General features: G+C 44.1%; 1 protein-coding gene across 2 annotated transcripts in view; it reads right to left on the bottom strand.

Moving 5' to 3' along the window:
* Positions 1 to 3,923: 3,923 nt before the first annotated feature.
* Positions 3,924 to 16,345, bottom strand: part of LOC137431466 (protein HEG homolog 1) — a 31,746-nt gene continuing 19,324 nt past the window's right edge. The window contains exons 9-14 of one of the 2 annotated variants that reach the window (XM_068122815.2): positions 10,081 to 10,123; positions 9,943 to 9,980; positions 9,757 to 9,844; positions 9,488 to 9,659; positions 7,915 to 8,068; positions 3,924 to 4,706 (exon numbers count right to left, since the gene is read on the bottom strand). In XM_068122815.2, coding sequence (XP_067978916.2) covers positions 7,928 to 8,068; positions 9,488 to 9,659; positions 9,757 to 9,844; positions 9,943 to 9,980; positions 10,081 to 10,123 — 482 coding nt within the window. In that variant the 3' untranslated portion in view covers positions 3,924 to 4,706; positions 7,915 to 7,927. Of the gene's footprint in view, positions 4,707 to 7,914; positions 8,069 to 9,487; positions 9,660 to 9,756; positions 9,845 to 9,942; positions 9,981 to 10,080; positions 10,124 to 16,345 lie in introns of those variants that run through there. The other variant, XM_078782037.1, reaches the window with a different exon arrangement.

Here is a 16,345-nt window from a genome sequence, read left to right as displayed (position 1 = left end):
GCGATTTTTTTTTTCATAGCGTCAATAGCGTTCATAGCGTTCATAGCGTTTCTTAGCGTCATAGCGATTTTTTTTTTTCATAGCGTCATAGCGTTCATAGCGTTTCTTAGCGTCATAGCGATTTTTTTTGTCATAGCGTCATCACGTGATCGCTCTGAGCGAATCAGCGCCCACCTGCTCTGATTCCGTTGATTCCGTGCGCTGAAATGCGCTGAGGTAAATATGAATAAAAAATATGGATCGTCAAATATTTTGAGTTCGGCCATGTTCGTCCCAGGCTCAATGGCCATGTCTATGCCAAATATCAAGCACGTAAGCCTCTCCGTTTAGGAGTCTATCGGTAACATTACTTACACACACACACACACACACACACACACACACACACACACACAAACTGTGTTTTATATATATAGATATATCTTTGGGTTAGTAACATCACTCACCTAATTCCCAGTGGAATAACTTGCCAATAACGTACCCGGGGTACTAGAACTAGATGTACCTAGTGGCTATTCCTAGTAGATGTACCTGGTCTGAGTAGTGTACATAGTCCGAGTAGTAGTAGATGTATCTATAGTCCCAGTGTATCCTTTATTACTCTGCACTCACGAAGCGAAAATCAGGGTTAGGCATTTGGTTACGTGTGGCGTGCGTACGTGTGACGTGCGTACGTGTAGTGCGTACGTACGTGTTGGGCGTCTGCATTTTAAAATTCATTTTCTCGGCAACCGTTGGTCCGATTGACACGAAAGTTTTACCATAGGAGCGCCTCCACCTGAAAATTTTTTATTTATAATTATGACATCATAGGTCACATGGTGCAGACGCCATCTTTGAAAAAACGTTACACATCTATATCTCCGAAACCAATCCTTGGAAAAAATTGAAACGTGACTCATTGTCAAGTACTCCCCATGGAGAATAAGATATGTTGATGATGATGTCATCGGTGCCTTCATTATGACGTCATAATTCGACAAGTATAACACTTCATCTGACCAAGATGAATTTTTCTTCTCTGCAACTGTTGGTCTGATGGACACAAAATTTTCACTGTAGGAGCGCTTCCTCCTGTAGAATATTTTAATAATTATAATGTCATAGGTCACATGGTACATGCACCATCTTGGAAAAACCGAAAAACGATGCACCTCTATATCTCCAAAACCGCTCCATGGAAAAATTTAAAAGTGGCTCATTGTAAAGAACTCCACATGGGGAATAAGTGTTAATGATGACGTCATTGGTGTCGTAATTATGACGTCATAATTCGACAGGGACAACGCTTAGTCTGATCAGTTTGGAATTTATTGAGCGCAATCTACGCAACAATTATATTAAAGAATATAAATCTATGATGTAATCGCTCACGTGATCTGGCAGCCATATTGGATCAAAGAAAAAAAAGCCTTCAAAAACAGAAGAGATGGCTCGCACCAAGTTGACTGCACAGGGTAAGTATTCTATGAATACCATCTAGTTAACTCAGTGTAACATTGAATCGAGTCCATGTATTTATGCATTTTCATGTATTCATATTTTTTGGGGGATGTTTTGTGCCTAAATATTTTTACACACTTTTATTTAACTTCATCTGAACTTTGTTTGTTTGTCCGTTTCAAATATTTGAGCTGTTCGTTTTCTAGGTTCCATACGCCCCAGAGAGCTGAAATTTGGCTCACTGCCCTCTTTTCTGGTACATTTTCATCTCTCAAACTTTAATAATAAAAAAAAAAAATTTGGTTTACAACTTTTTTTTAAATAAAAGTGTGTAGCCCTAAAACATGTTTTTCATTTACTTGTTTGTGCCTAGGGCCCCAAAATGTTAATCTGCCTCTGATACCCCATTCTATGGAGTATTGGAGATCCAGTTTTAATGCACAACATTCAAATCTCAAAACAAATTTTCATTCATTATTTCATTCATTTATTCATTCATGATTTAATATATTATTATTTCATTAATCTCATTCATTCTTGTCATTCATTCATTACCTCCACCACCGAAGGTGTACGTGGATGGAGTTTATGTTTTCACCTGTGTCTGTTAGCAGTAAATCACAAACGGCTATTGTCAAATTTGGACGAAACTCGGTGGACAGGTACTGTTTGTCAATGTAAACTACGATTAGGATCAAGGTGGGTTAGCAGTGTGACTTCACAGGTGAAATCGAAATCTATTTTCGACACTTTGTGATTGGCAAAAATATTACAAAATAATGACACGTTTAATGATTTTCAATGGTTTTCAGAAAAACTTTTTTTTTTGGCATTTGGGTTCCCCTTTAATGTCACTCCTTTCTCTCGATACAATATTGTCTTTTACCCAGATTGCCCACTCTCCTTTTCCTATCAAACCTCCTGCAACTACAGACCAATCAGCCTGCTCCCAATTATCAGCAAAGTCATGTAATCAATTATTGCTTCGGATATCAAATCCTTCCTCTTCTCCAATGGCTTGATCTCTGATCATAAATTTAGATTCAGACCCAGGTCACTCTTCTCTGGACATGCTGCTTCTGTTGTCTCAACAATGGATGGAGGTCCTCAATGTCAAACAGGAAATTAGAGCCGTCCCCCTTGACATATCACGTGCCTTCGATACGGTCTGGCACCCCGCTCTGCTCACCAAACTCTCCTCCAATGTTATTCATGGAAATCTCCATGCATGGCTTGCGGACGTCCTCTCTGATCGTAGTCAACGTGTGGCCCTGAATGGTTTTCTCTCATCTCCCCTTCCTGTTCAGGCTGGAGTTCCCCAAGGCAGTGTTCTGGGCCCTGTGCTTTTTGTGGTCTTCATCAATGATCTCTCCGACTCTCTGGAGAATCCTCTCTATCTCTTTGCTGATGACTCCACTCTCTGCCGCTCCATACCTCATCCCTCAGATCGGCAGTCTGCAGCCTCCTCACTCTCTGCAGACCGGAACAAAATCACAGACTGGTCAAACAAGTGGAACATGTCTTTCAATCCTAACAAATCTCACACTCTTACTATGTCTCTCCAAAAATATCATCTGGACAACCCTCCCATCTACTTTCTCAACAATCCTCTCCAAGAAGTTCTGTCACTCAAGCTCTTGGGTCTCACAATCTGCCATGATCTTTCCTGGGAAAACCACATTTCCAAGCTGGCCTCCAATGCCAGTCGCCGACTGGGCATCCTCCGTCGTGCGAAGTCCTTCCTTGGCACACCTGAGCTCCTCACCACATACAAGGCTTTCATCCACAGCTCAATGGAATACTGCTCTCCCCTCTGTGCTGGTGCTCCTGCCTCACACCTAGCTCGGCTTCACGCTGTTGAAACCAAAGCTTTCAGAATCATTGGAATCTCCCGTGATGAAGCTAACTCTGAGGGCCTTTCACTCACTCACCGCAGGCAGGTTGGTGGTCTTTCTGTCTTCTACCGACTCCCCCAGGCCTAGCCCCCTCCCCCAACCGCCCTCCAGCCCTGTCTGTGCTCTGTCCCACAAATACTCCTACAGGTCGCACAAGATCTGCCAGCAACCCTCTTCTGGTGAAACTGCTAAAATCAAGACTCTCTGCTCACCTTCACTCTTTAATTCCTCTTTTCTCTCACTCTCTTCAATCCCAATCCTCCCTCCAGGTCTTTAAAACAGCTATGCACCACCATCTTTTATCTTCCCCCATCCAAAACCTTGATCTTTTCTACCCCCGTTAATTCACCCCAGATCCACTTTTCTGAAATAGCGACCTCTTTCCTGGAAGTCCTAGCTGTGTCCATGTGTTTTTTGTTTTTTACCTCTCCCACCCTCCCCCTCACCCTCATTCCCACGTCCCCTTCCCCCAAGCCCTCTTTCTCCCACAGATCTCCCGATGTCCCTGCTCTCAAATGTTGTACTTGTGTGCTTCCCCCCCCCCCCCCCCCCCTCCCCATCTTGTCTTGTCTGTTTTTTTTTTTTGTCATTAATGTTAGCTCTTACACGAGCCTCAATCTTGTGTCCCAAAAAAAATACAAAAAAAAAACCTATACATCTTGTTACCTTCTAATCCTATCCTCCAAATACTCAATAAACCAAGTCTCACTTTCTGCAACTACATCGCACACGTTATCTCCTTTAGCCTTAAGCTCTTTCATCTTACTCGTATTATTTAAACTCCTGGCATTGGTATATGATATCCTTAACTTTTCCCCTTCTGTAACCACCATTTGCTGCCTGTCCACACCGTCCATGCCATCTGCAGCAGTTCTCCCACCAATAGCATCTCCACCCTCCTCTAGCTTAAAAAAAAACCCCTTAATTCCCTCGTCAATTCCCATTGCAAACCTTGGTGAAAATAAAGGTGAAATTGGAGGATAGGATTATAGAAGGTTTCAAGATTTGAAAAGCTCTGGGTATAGATGGTTTTGACGGTTATTAGGTCATAGTATTTTATTCAATTTATATTTGGTTATCACCAATGCCTTACAGCAAACATCAGTGGTTATCAGATGCATTATTGTACTGTTCCTTCAGTGCAAGTCCAAGTTCAATGGTGGATTGTGGTCAGACATGAGCATTGAGGCAGCATTCCAAGGAGTCCCAGAGTGGTGTCTTTGGGTTTAAGTCAGGGTTCTGCTCTGGCCGCTGCAGCCTTGCAACATTGTTGCCCTCGAACCAATTCCCAACAGATGCAACAGTTTGGCAAGGTGCATAGTCGTGCTGGTGGAGGCAAGGACCTGCACCATAGCAGCAAAGCTTGTACTGCGGGGTTTTGAAAATGGCACAATATGACACCTTTATAAAGCACATGTTGCTTTGCATTGCTGGAAAAAAAATAAACATATGTGGGTTGGAACAGTTCATTGCAAGTTTGGCTGTGCAGTCTCAATAGTTCAGTATTCCTTATTTGCAATAGTTACCTTCGCAAAAGCGGAAGGTTATGTTTTGATCGCTGTGTATTTATTTGTATGTCTGTGTGTGTGTGTGTATGTTATTCGCATAACTCAAAAAGTATTCAACCGATTCGCATGAAATTTGGTGGGATGATAGGTTATTATCCGGGAACCATTTGATTAGATTTTGGAATCGATCGGGTCAAAGGTCAAGGTCAAGGTCACGAAAAGGTCAAAATCGTATTTTTACCATAGCGCGGTCAATTTTTATCCAATTGGCATGCAACTAATGCCAAAATGTTCAGAATTCAATGCCCGATCTTGTGATATACGACATGACCCAGTGAAGACATTACCCTTGTTAGCGGTTGGGGGTCAAAGGTCAGGGGGGTCACGACCTTGCAAAATGTGCGTTTTTTGTCATAACTCGGTCAATTCTTATCCGATTTGCATGAAATCAGCACCAAACTGTTCACTGTTCTGTTCCCTACACTCCCATGCCAAGTACAGAACAGTAGCTGCGGCGAAGCTATGCGCTCTACCGAGTGCCCGTTCTAGTTTTATATAATATTGTACAGTTTTTCATAATGGTCAGATTTGCATGCTGTTATTTATTGTAGCAATATCATATTATTAGTCATAAAAATAAAATAAATAAATATTAAACATCAGTACTTTACTTTTTTTTTTTTTTTTTTTTTTTTTTTTTTTTTTTTTTTTTTTTTTTTTTTTTTTTTTTTTTTTTTTTTTTTTTTTTTTTTTTTTTTTTTTTTTTTTTTTTTTTTTTTTTTTTTTTTTTTTTGTATACAATATCGAGGCTCGTGAAAGAGCGAACATTAATCACACAGAAAGACAAACCGACACATAAAACATATAAAATAGGGAGCGGTAGACAAGATGGGGAGAGAGGGGGAAGGACACAAACACAACATTTGAGAGCAGGGACCGAGAGACATGGAGACATCAAGAGATCTGAGAGAGGGCGAGGGCTTTGGGGGGGGGGGGGCGTGGGAAGGGGGCAGTGGGAGAGGTATAAAACATATGGACACTGCCAGAACTTCCAGGAAAGAAGTTGGAATTTCAAACAAGGTGGATCTGGGGTGAATTAGCGGGGGTAGAAAAGATCAAGGTTTTGGATGGGGGAAGATAAGAGATGGTGGTGAACAGCTGTTTTAAAGACCTGGAGGGAGGAGTGGGATTGAAGGGAGTGAGGGAGTTTGTTCCAGAGGCGGGAGAAAAGAGGAATGAAAGAGTGAAGGTGAGCGGAGAGCCGAGATTTCGGCAGTTTAACCATCAGAGGGTTGCTGGCAGATCTTGTGCGACCTGTAGGAATATTTGGGGGACAGAGCACAGAGAGAGCTGGGGGTGCAAGGCCGGAGAGGAGTCGGTAGAAGACAGAAAGACCACCTACCTGCCTGCGGTGAGTGAGTGAAAGGCCCTCAGAGATAGCTTCATCGCGGGAGATTCCAATAATTCTGAAAGCTTTGGTTTCAACAGCGTGAAGCCGAGCTAGGTGTGAGGCAGGAGCACCGGCCCATAGGGGAGAACAGTATTCCATTGAGCTGCGGATGAAAGCCTTGTATGTGGTGAGGAGCTCAGGTGTGCCGAGGAAGGACTTCGCACGACGGAGGATGCCCAGTCGGCGACTGGCTTTGGAGGCCAGCTTGGAAATGTGGTTTTCCCAAGAAAGATCATGGCAGATAGTGAGACCCAAAATCTTGAGTGACAGAACTTCTTGGAGAGGATTGTTGAGAAAGTAGATGGGAGGGTTGTCCAGTCGATCTTTTCGGAGAGACATAGTAAGAGTGTGAGATTTGTCAGGATTGAAAGACATGTTCCACTTGTTTGACCAGTCTGTGATTTTGTCCAGGTCTTCAGAGAGTGAGGAGGCAGCAGACTGCCGATCTGAGGGAAGAGGAATGGAGCGGCAGAGAGTGGAGTCATCAGCAAAGAGATAGAGAGGATTTTCGAGAGAGTCAGAGAGATCATTGATGAAGACCAGAAAAAGCACGGGGCCCAGAACACTGCCTTGGGGAACTCCAGCCTGAACAGGAAGAGGAGATGAGAGAAACCCATTCAGGGCCACACGTTGACGACGACTAGAGAGGAAGTCCGCCAGCCATGCGTGGAGATTTCCATGGATACCAAAGGAGGAGAGTTTGGTGAGCAGAGCGGGGTGCCAGACCGTGTCGAAGGCACGTGATATGTCGAGGGAGACAGCTCTAATTTCCTGTTTGGCATTGAGGACCTCCATCCATTGTTGAGACAGCAGAAGCAGCATGTCCAGAGTAGAGTGGCCTGGTCTGAAACCAAATTGATGATCAGAGATCAAGCCATTGGAGAAGAGGAAATATTTCATATCAGAAGCAATGATGGATTCCATGACTTTGCTGATAATTGGGAGAAGGCTGATTGGTCTGTAGTTGCTAGGATCTGTTTTTGCACCTTTTTTGTGCAAAGCGGTGATGTTGGCTGATTTCCAAGCAGATGGCAGTTGACCTTGAGCAAAAGAGAGGGTGAAGAGAACAGAGAGAGGGTGAGATAGAGCAGCAGAGCAGGATTTTAGGACCAGTGGGCTGATGCCGTCGGGTCCAGTTGCAGAATCAGAGTCGAGGGTTGACAGAAACTTTTCCACCTTGTCAGGAGGAAAGGACACGGAGTCCAGGAGCAGCAGGGTACGACTGGGTATGGTGGGTACAGAGAGGGATGGGTTTGGGACACAAGATTTAGAGGCAAACACAGAGTTGAGGCATTCAGCTTTTTCACGTGCGGAGTCAGCTGTGTAGCCGTTTGAGGTAAGGGAGGGGATGGAGGGGGAACAAACACCAGAAACGGATTTGACCAGACTACTTTTTTTAAATTATTATAATCCTCGTGAAATTGTATGTAAAAGCAAAAGTAACGTTGTTGTCTTTTTGTTGTCCAAATTGTCCATTGCTGTCCAAATATACAATTTGATCTCCAGTCCAATCAAATCTGACAAAAACCGTTTATTTGCGTATGCAACAAACAGAGTACCTATTACAAAATCTTCTTCCTTATACAAAAAATTCCGGCAACTTTGCAAGCACGCTTACCTGTTCACATGAGTCAGAAATAATCACTGCGGCGATTCTCATCATATGTGTAAGACAGATTCTGTCGACCACCAAATATGTCACACTGCACTCCTGGCAGAATAGCGTAGGATTCTTCACCTTCCAATGTTTTAAGCGAACTGCGATAAGCAGGCTGAAAAAGGTGAATGGGGAGAATGAAAGAAAAATAATACAAATAGGTCTTCATGATGCTTGGCCTAACTTGCTTTGTCTTATTAACTGAAAAACGTTTTTCGAAGTAACTAAAAACGGGCCGAACTGAAAAACCTTTTTAAACGTTTGGTTCATCGACATATTAGGGACACACAAATATCTGAGTTTTTCGACCACCTCCCATTCCCAATTTCCCTTTCCACTTCCCTCTCCTTCCAAATATCATTACCCATATCTTCTCAGATTAATTCCCTTGCCTTGTCCCTTGGGATCTGTTTTGCAACTTGTTGCATTCACTCATCTTGATGTCGATTTATACATTAGCATGTGTGCGTACCGATCCATCACTGATGGGTTTAATCCAAAGACAACACGTTGTACTTCACAAACATATTGCATGTCTATCTATGAGTGTCAATAAGGATGTAAAATGAGGTGAAAGAAACAAAAAAAAGTTTTTTTAATTTTTATTTTTACATGTTTTTGCTGTTGCTGTTGCTGCTGCTGCTGCTCTCATTGTTGTTTGTGTGCTCTTCCCATTACATTTATATATATTTCAATTGCCTTGCAAAATATTACTAAATATGATTTCGTGTGATCCTTTCTTGTCCTCCCTTATAAAGGGTTCCAGCTGCCGAAACATAATAAATATTAGCGTTTGAACTGCTACATTAAGCTCACATTACCGCTTCTTCTTCTTCAATGCTGGAAAGAAGGCTTTTTAAAACAGGCAACTTTACGATTAAACGGATATGAAGTTTTGGTCCAAGTCAGTCAATTATATAATGACAATAATTGACTGACCTGAACCAAAACTTCATATCCGTTTAATCGTAAAGTTGCCTGTAAAAAAAAATTAAAAATAACCACCTTTAGAGGCCATTTTTCCCCGCAAGCGGGGGTTGGCCTTTTTCGGGAACCGTGGTTGTTGTTGTTTTTCGGTCCCCTTTTTGAAGCAATGTTTTACGGCCGGATGCCCTTCCTGACGCCAACCCTTTTTGCCGCCTTTAACGACAAACAGGGAATTACCAGTGAACTGGTACTCAATTAGCCGACCTCGGAAGGATGACAGGCTGAGTCAACCCCCCTGGCGTGAATTCAGCGATCGACCGGGATTCGAACCCAGGATCCTTGGATCCTAAGCCAGCACCCTAGCCGCTAGCCCAACACCAGGGATTTACTTTTGTAAAGTAATGAATTTACTTTGTTGGAAAGCTAATAATTATTAGCCTTCAAACCAAGTAAATTCATTAATAGTTTACCAACAGTACCGTTTTTATTATTCGAAAAGCCGCTAAAGCTCCATTGTGCTGCTTCTTCTTCGCATGACATATACACACAAACACACAAACATGGATGGATGGATGCGTCTCCTTTTAGTAAAAGATGGAAAACAAACCGAGATGTAGCTTTCCTCTGTACGCAGTAGGCTGTGGGTGCTGCTATTATCATGGATTTCATTTTCCTCCCTTAACCAGGAGTTCCGTGGGATGTCAGGTAGTTCAGAATACGGTGAAAGCTGGAAAGCTTCGTGATTAAAGTGTGAGCATCTCAAGTCCACCCGGCGTTTTCTGCAATGGCATATGAAACAAGTCATCTCTCAGTTTATGATTCAATTTTATGAATTAAATATTAAGATTAAGGAGTGTTTGGTATTCTGGATAAGACCTCTTGCATATCACTCCAAGTGCAACAGTGAAAATCAATAGTAGAAGTCCTGCAGATGCAGCAAGCAGGACGGAAGAAAGTAGGTATGCTGTCAAGAAAAGCAAAGTAATAAATACTCAGAGAAATGCAACAGAAACCAATATAATTGTGAATAAGCATTAAAAAAAACAATTTGCATTTACATACGTTCTCTGCATCCATGTCCAGAAAATCCAAAAGAACACCTGTACAAAGGAGATCAGAGAGACCATTATTTAACATTGCTGAGTCAATACACATAAAGATAGAAATGAACACAAATAAAGGTGTTTGTTTTAAACTTACTGAATGCATTCTCCATTTTGGAGAATGAACCCATTTTCACAAGCTGTAACAACAAACATGACATTTGATGTTCATCTAGGTACCAAAATCATGTAACTGGCTTTTTTTGCTCATGTAAATATATGAAGAACAAACAAAAAGTTATCTCAACGAGATGCTCACAACAGTGCAAGTCCAAGAAACGCCAGTGGGTTTTTTTTTTTCAATATACAGGTCTGATAAAAAATATATACATATTGACAATCATTGTCACGTGCACCTCTGGGTATCAGTTTGCAACAACACAAGTTTTTAGCTCTTAATTGTGAGCTCAGTGAATTGTGAATTGTGGAACAGGAATCGACCGGGTCTCACAGTATCCACGTGGGTGTGTGTGTGTGTGTGTGCATACATGTGTGTATATGTGCTTGTGTGTTTGTGCGCACAATGTGCACTATGTCACGAACAAGACGCGTGTACACAACATACCACTGTACAACATTTCACATATAACGTGTGCATACAATACAACATGTGCGCACAATATGTATATATGTATATAATGCATAAAAATAGTATGTGTGCATACAATGCACAGCATATGATGTCACACAAAACAAAACATGCCAAAGCAAAGCCAAAAGCAAAACCAAAGCCAATCGTGTATGTGTACATGCAAATTACGACCCATGCACATGTGTGTTTGTGTGCGTGTGCATGCATGCATCATCGCCACCGGTTCTCATCTTTCTCAGGCCCTCCTTGCACTCGGGTCTGCCAAATCTCAGGTCTCCCCGTCCCCTTTCCACTCGTGTCTGCCAAATCTCAGGTCCCCCTTCCGCTTGGTCTGCCAAATATCAGGCGCTTCTTCCACTGATCCCAAGAAGCAATTCGAGCTGTGTCTACCTTTTTTAATGACCTCCCTCACTATCTCTCTGGGCATTATCAGCTCTGCAAAATCAGCAGTTTTTAACAGCTCGGTGCATGATGAAGGGCTTTTGCAAAAAGCCATGTGCTGCAACAAACCTTTTTCACATGACACCCACCCCTCCTCCCTTGCAGTGATGTTAAATGCTGTGTGTCAAGCACCTTGCACATCAAGGTCTTGTGTGTGGTTAAAAGCAAACATTTAAGGGACAGATAACAGAGGAAAATATTTCAATGCTTACTTAACAAGGCATAATCGAGCTGCAGACACGATACAGAATGGAAGGATCACAATTAAATCTGTGTATAGACACACCTCGACACGTTGTGATCCTTGTACACAAACACCATACGTCTTATGCCCAACATTTGATAATGAATTAACTATACTACTGTACCCCCTTTAAAGCCTACCACTTTACCGTCACGTGAAAAAGTAAGTACACCCCATGTAAAGTTTTGACTTTTTAAACATATTTCAACATCCAGCTATTTGATGTTCATTTCAACAACATTGATAGATAAAGGTGATATAATATAACAAATATCATGAAACATTTACATTTTGTAGTCCATTGTATAATTTAAATAAACATAAATGCAAATTTCGCATGTGGAAAAAGTAAGTACACCCCATGAAATAATTTTTTAAAATCTTTTTAACATATGTGGACATATCAATATTTGATCTTCATTTAAACAGTATCTATAGATAAAGGTGATCTAATTGAACAAAAAACATTGATAAATTGACTTTGCAATAATTTATTCAACAAAAAATTAAGATGTTTGAGGGGTTTCTTGCATGCACAGCTCATTTCAAATCCCCCCACAACATCTCGATGGGATTTCGATCCGGGCTTTGACTTGGCCATTCCAGAACCCTCCATTTCTTTCTTTTCAGCCATTCATTGGTGGATCTACTGGTATGTTTAGGGTCATTGTCATGTTGCAAGGTCCACCTTCAGTTGAGCTTCAACTTTCCGGGCAGATGGCCTCACATTATCCTCAAGCACCCTCTGGTGCAATGAAGAATTCATAGTGGATTCTATGATGGTGAGCTGCCCAGGCCCTGATACAGCAAAGCTGCCCCAAACCATAATATTTCCACCACCATGCTTTACAGTTGGTATCAGGTTCTTGTGGACAAATGCTGTCTTTGGTTTTCGCCAAACATGTCTTCTGGTACTGTGGCCGAATAACTCTACCTTTGACTCATCTGTCCAGAGCACATTGTTCCAGAAGTGCTGGTCTTTGCCTCGGTGTTCATTGGCAAACTTTAGTCTTGCCCTGATGTTCTTTCTGGACAGCAAAGGTTTCCTCCTGGCACACCTTCCATGTGGATCAAATTTGTACAGCCTCTTTCTAATGGTAGACTCGTGCACTTTGACATCAACAGTGGCAAGAGCTACCTGTAGGTCCTGTGATGACATTCTGGGGTTCTTAGAGACTTCTTTCAGCATCTTGAGGTCTGCTCTCAGGCTGAACTTGCTGGGGCGGTCTGGCCTGAACAAGTTGGGAGTTGTTTGGAATCTTCTCCACTTGTCCATGATCTTCTGGACAGTCGAATGATTGATTTCAAATTGTTTAGAGATCTTTTTAAATCCCTTCCCAGACTCGTAGGCATCTATAACCTTCTTTCTGAAGGCCTCAGTGAGCTCTTTTGATCTAGGCAAGGTGACGACGCACACTTCAACAACAAAGAGCAAACCAAACTAAATGTCTGAGGTTTAAATAAGACAGGTTCCTCCAAGATCCTCTCTAACGATGTTCTAATCATTTGCACCTGAGCTGGTGCACCTGATTCAAATTTTAGGTATTTGAAGTCGTGATAAATGTCGGGGTGTACTTACTTTTTCCACATGCGAAATTTGCATTTATGTTTATTTAAATTATACGATGGACTACAAAATGTAAATGTTTCATGATATTTGTTATATTATATCACCATTATCTATCAATGTTGTTGAAATGAAGATGAAATAGCTGTATTTTGAAATATGTTTAAAAAGTCAAAACTTTACATGGGGTGTACTTACTTTTTCACGTGACTGTGTATGTATATATATATATATATATATATATATATATATATATATATATATATATATTGTTGCGGATTTGATAATCTTGTTGTAAATATCACCCTGAGTAGTGTAATGATTCCTTGTAAATATCTCTGTTTTGTGTGTAAAGGTCAAAGGTCGTCCTCTTAGTTAGTCCATATACATGCACATAGGCCACCATATACCCTTCTAAATAGTTATTTCCTTATTATGTGTATTAGTTTAAGGCTGTGTTTCCCATTAATCGACTCTGCATTGCATCAGATGACATAAGATAGTTCCCTTTTCAAATTCCCAAAAACCTCCATTGCCAACCGCATTTGCCAACTGCATTCGCCCTCTATTAAGCACGCGGTCGGTTCGGAGAAGAAAGGCGTGTCTCCACCTCGTCATAGGAAGGAGGAGGGAGCCCTTGCCGATCAACCAACCAAGCACGAGGGGTTTGGCTTGAGAGGGCGGAGAAAGAACGATCGGGCAGGTTCGCGAAGATTCAAGGGTGTGGCCCTATATAACCCGTCACGCGACGCCCCCACCAGGGAAGGGATGAGTTCACCTAAAGGAGTCCACCGCAGCTTTGAACAAACCGCAGCTTTGAACAAACCGCAGTTTTAACCACCGCAGCTTTGAGCGTCGACAGCGGTGACGGCAGTTGCGGCCATGAAGCAACATCGCCGTGCGGAGACGATTGGGGAGAGTCGGCGGCTGCTCAACTCGAGCCGGGATCACACCCACCACCCGCATCCTTCCCGCTTTGTGACCCCACCTCCTCGTCCGTCCAGCCATCCACCTCTAGCTGAACCTTCCTCCCCTTCCAGCCATTCGTTCCTGCCTTCATTCCCCATTTGTGTAAGTCTGATTGTCGTCCGTCTTCTGTGTTGTCCTGGGGTTTAAGTAAGACTGCATAGGTAAGCTAGAATTGCTCAGTGTCCTTCTGGTCCTTCCATCCTTCTGTAAATTATTTTCGTATCTTTCCTTCTCCTTGGTTACTTTTGATTGTGTACATAATAGTTAGTAATAAATTCCTGTTCCTCCTTTCTCTGCCTTCTTTCCTTTACATCCGTTTCGTTTTAGTGATTTCCCCATTGGATACCTGTGGCACGATTTGGCCAATGTTTAAGAATCGGGTCTAGTTTCTGCTAATGGTTCGTGCCGCGGCTGCTAATCCGCTCGGCAATTAACATCTTGTCCGTGGTCGCGAACGAGGTTGCTCACCTGCCTCTCCGGAGGGAGCTGGGCAACTTCAGGACTCACGTCGGTCAGTCACACACAAGGGGATTAATCCCCCCTTCTTAAGGGGGAAAAAGGCCGACGTTGAGATCCGTAACAATTGGTGTCAGGATCGGGATTCGGACCTGAAGTGCGCTTAGCGCACTCAAAATTACGACTGGCCCAAAATATTATTTTATAACCACTAAATTTTAAAATCGTGCCATGGATAGTCAAGGCGACCGGATGCCGGTGGGTGAATTAGAGGGTTTAGAGTCGACCCAGGACCCCAGGGAAAGGTATATGGGGGAGAGAGAGGAGAGCAATGAGGATGTGGTTGCAGAGGTTTCAGGCGCACAAAATGGCGACGCCGCAGACGAGGTTGGAGGCGCACAAAATGGCGGTTCGCACATGGTTGCGGCGGCCGCGCCCGCTGCACCAATGGGGATGGTCCAAATGCAGGCCCTCATGGAGCAATTTATGGCACAAATGCAGGCGTCCCTGAACCTGTAGGGGGACAAAACAAGGGCGGAAATCAGAGCAATGAGGGCTCAGGAAAGCAATTGAGAAACCAAATTAAAGAAATAACTGAGGGACTGGCAAGGGACAGAGCCGCATACGAGGTAAGGGAAGCGGAGAGGGAGGTTGACCACAGGTTGAGCGGGAGGGGCGCACGGGTGCACGACGAGGTAAAGCGGGTCGAGGAGCGCTGGTTGAGCGAGTCAGAGCAAGGCACAGGTAACTGGACCGGGGTAGACATCGCGACTCGGGGTATGGAGAAGCCGGCGACCGCTGAGGTAGAAGAGAGAATTTTTATAAAGCCAGCGGTCGTCGAGGTGAATAAAGAAAAAGCAAAAGTTGAAATTGAAATTGTAGAAACGACAGATGTAGAAGAGCAACAGTTGGAGGAAGGAATGGAAATTGCTCAAAGTCCGTGCTCACATCACAATGCTGTGCTTATTAACCCAAATTAAAGTTTGCAGGTGTTGGTGCAGGGAAGGAGAAGAATCCCCCAGGTGAGTCACGCTGTTTATGGTGCTAAGAGGTTTTTCGGCAAAGTGTTTGGCGCAGAAAGAATTTTCGCGCGCTTGGGATCGAGAAAGCATCCGGGCGTTGGTGAAGGGTCCCCTGTGAGTGGTGTGCGTGGAAATGGCACGCTTGTGAGGAAAAAGTGTGCGTCGGCGAGTGGGAGTGTTATAAAGTGTGGGAGTAAAACCGAGTGCGAGCGGGAATGCACGTCGGAGTGTACGGAGTGTGACACAGAGAGTGAGAGCGATACGGAGTGTACGTGCGAGGGTGAGAGTGACCCGGAGAGTGAGCTGGTGGAGGAGCGGGTGCGAGGATGCACGTTTGGAATGGACGGCGAGAGTGTGCGAGGGAGCACACCTGAGTTGGTTGTGACGCGTGTGCGGCAGGGCACATCGGAGCGCGTGAGTGGGTGGATGCAAGAGTGCACCCCCATGAGTGGTACGGAGTACGTACCGAGGGAGAGTGTGCAAGACGGTGCGCGAGGTGTGTTAAGGAAGTGTGCGAACGGTGAGTGTGCGCGAGAGGAGTGGTGTGTAATAGGGAGTGCGGTGGTAGAATGGACGGAGTGTGTGGGATGCACTGGAGGTTTGGATGCCGAGACGCCGGGTTTGGCGAGTGTGAAAAGGGTCGCGTGGTGTGAGCATGCAAGTGAAGCATCGACGTTAACCGGGTTAGCAGTTAGGGCGAAGGATAGCCGAGGCGAGCACATGGGGCGCGGTGCGCTTTGTTGGATGCGAGGCCCGGCACGGGTCGGTGCTGCTTCGCTTCTCTTCGAAGCGTCGCGCCCGATTCTGGCCTGGCCCCGCCCCGCACGGTCGAGTCCGGGCCTTGTCGGGCAAGGCGACCGGTCCGGTTCAGGAGCAGGTGGGAGGAAGCGGAACTGTGCCCCCTCGTGGGGGCGGGGTCCCAACCGGGCGAGATTGAGCCATCGGGCCGGAGGCCGCAAGGTTCTGCGCCGAGATGGTGCGTGGAATCTCGGCCCGACCAAACCGCCTCCCCTGAACCGAATGCCGGACGGATTCAACCTGCAGGTGACCAAACCACCCGAATTCATTGCT

The sequence above is a fragment of the Myxine glutinosa genome, chromosome 7 (genome assembly GCF_964187855.1).
Source record: "Myxine glutinosa chromosome 7, kmMyxGlut1.1, whole genome shotgun sequence".
In the NCBI taxonomy this organism is placed as follows: Eukaryota; Metazoa; Chordata; class Myxini; order Myxiniformes; family Myxinidae; genus Myxine; species Myxine glutinosa.
This window is presented reverse-complemented; position numbering and strand designations above follow the sequence as displayed.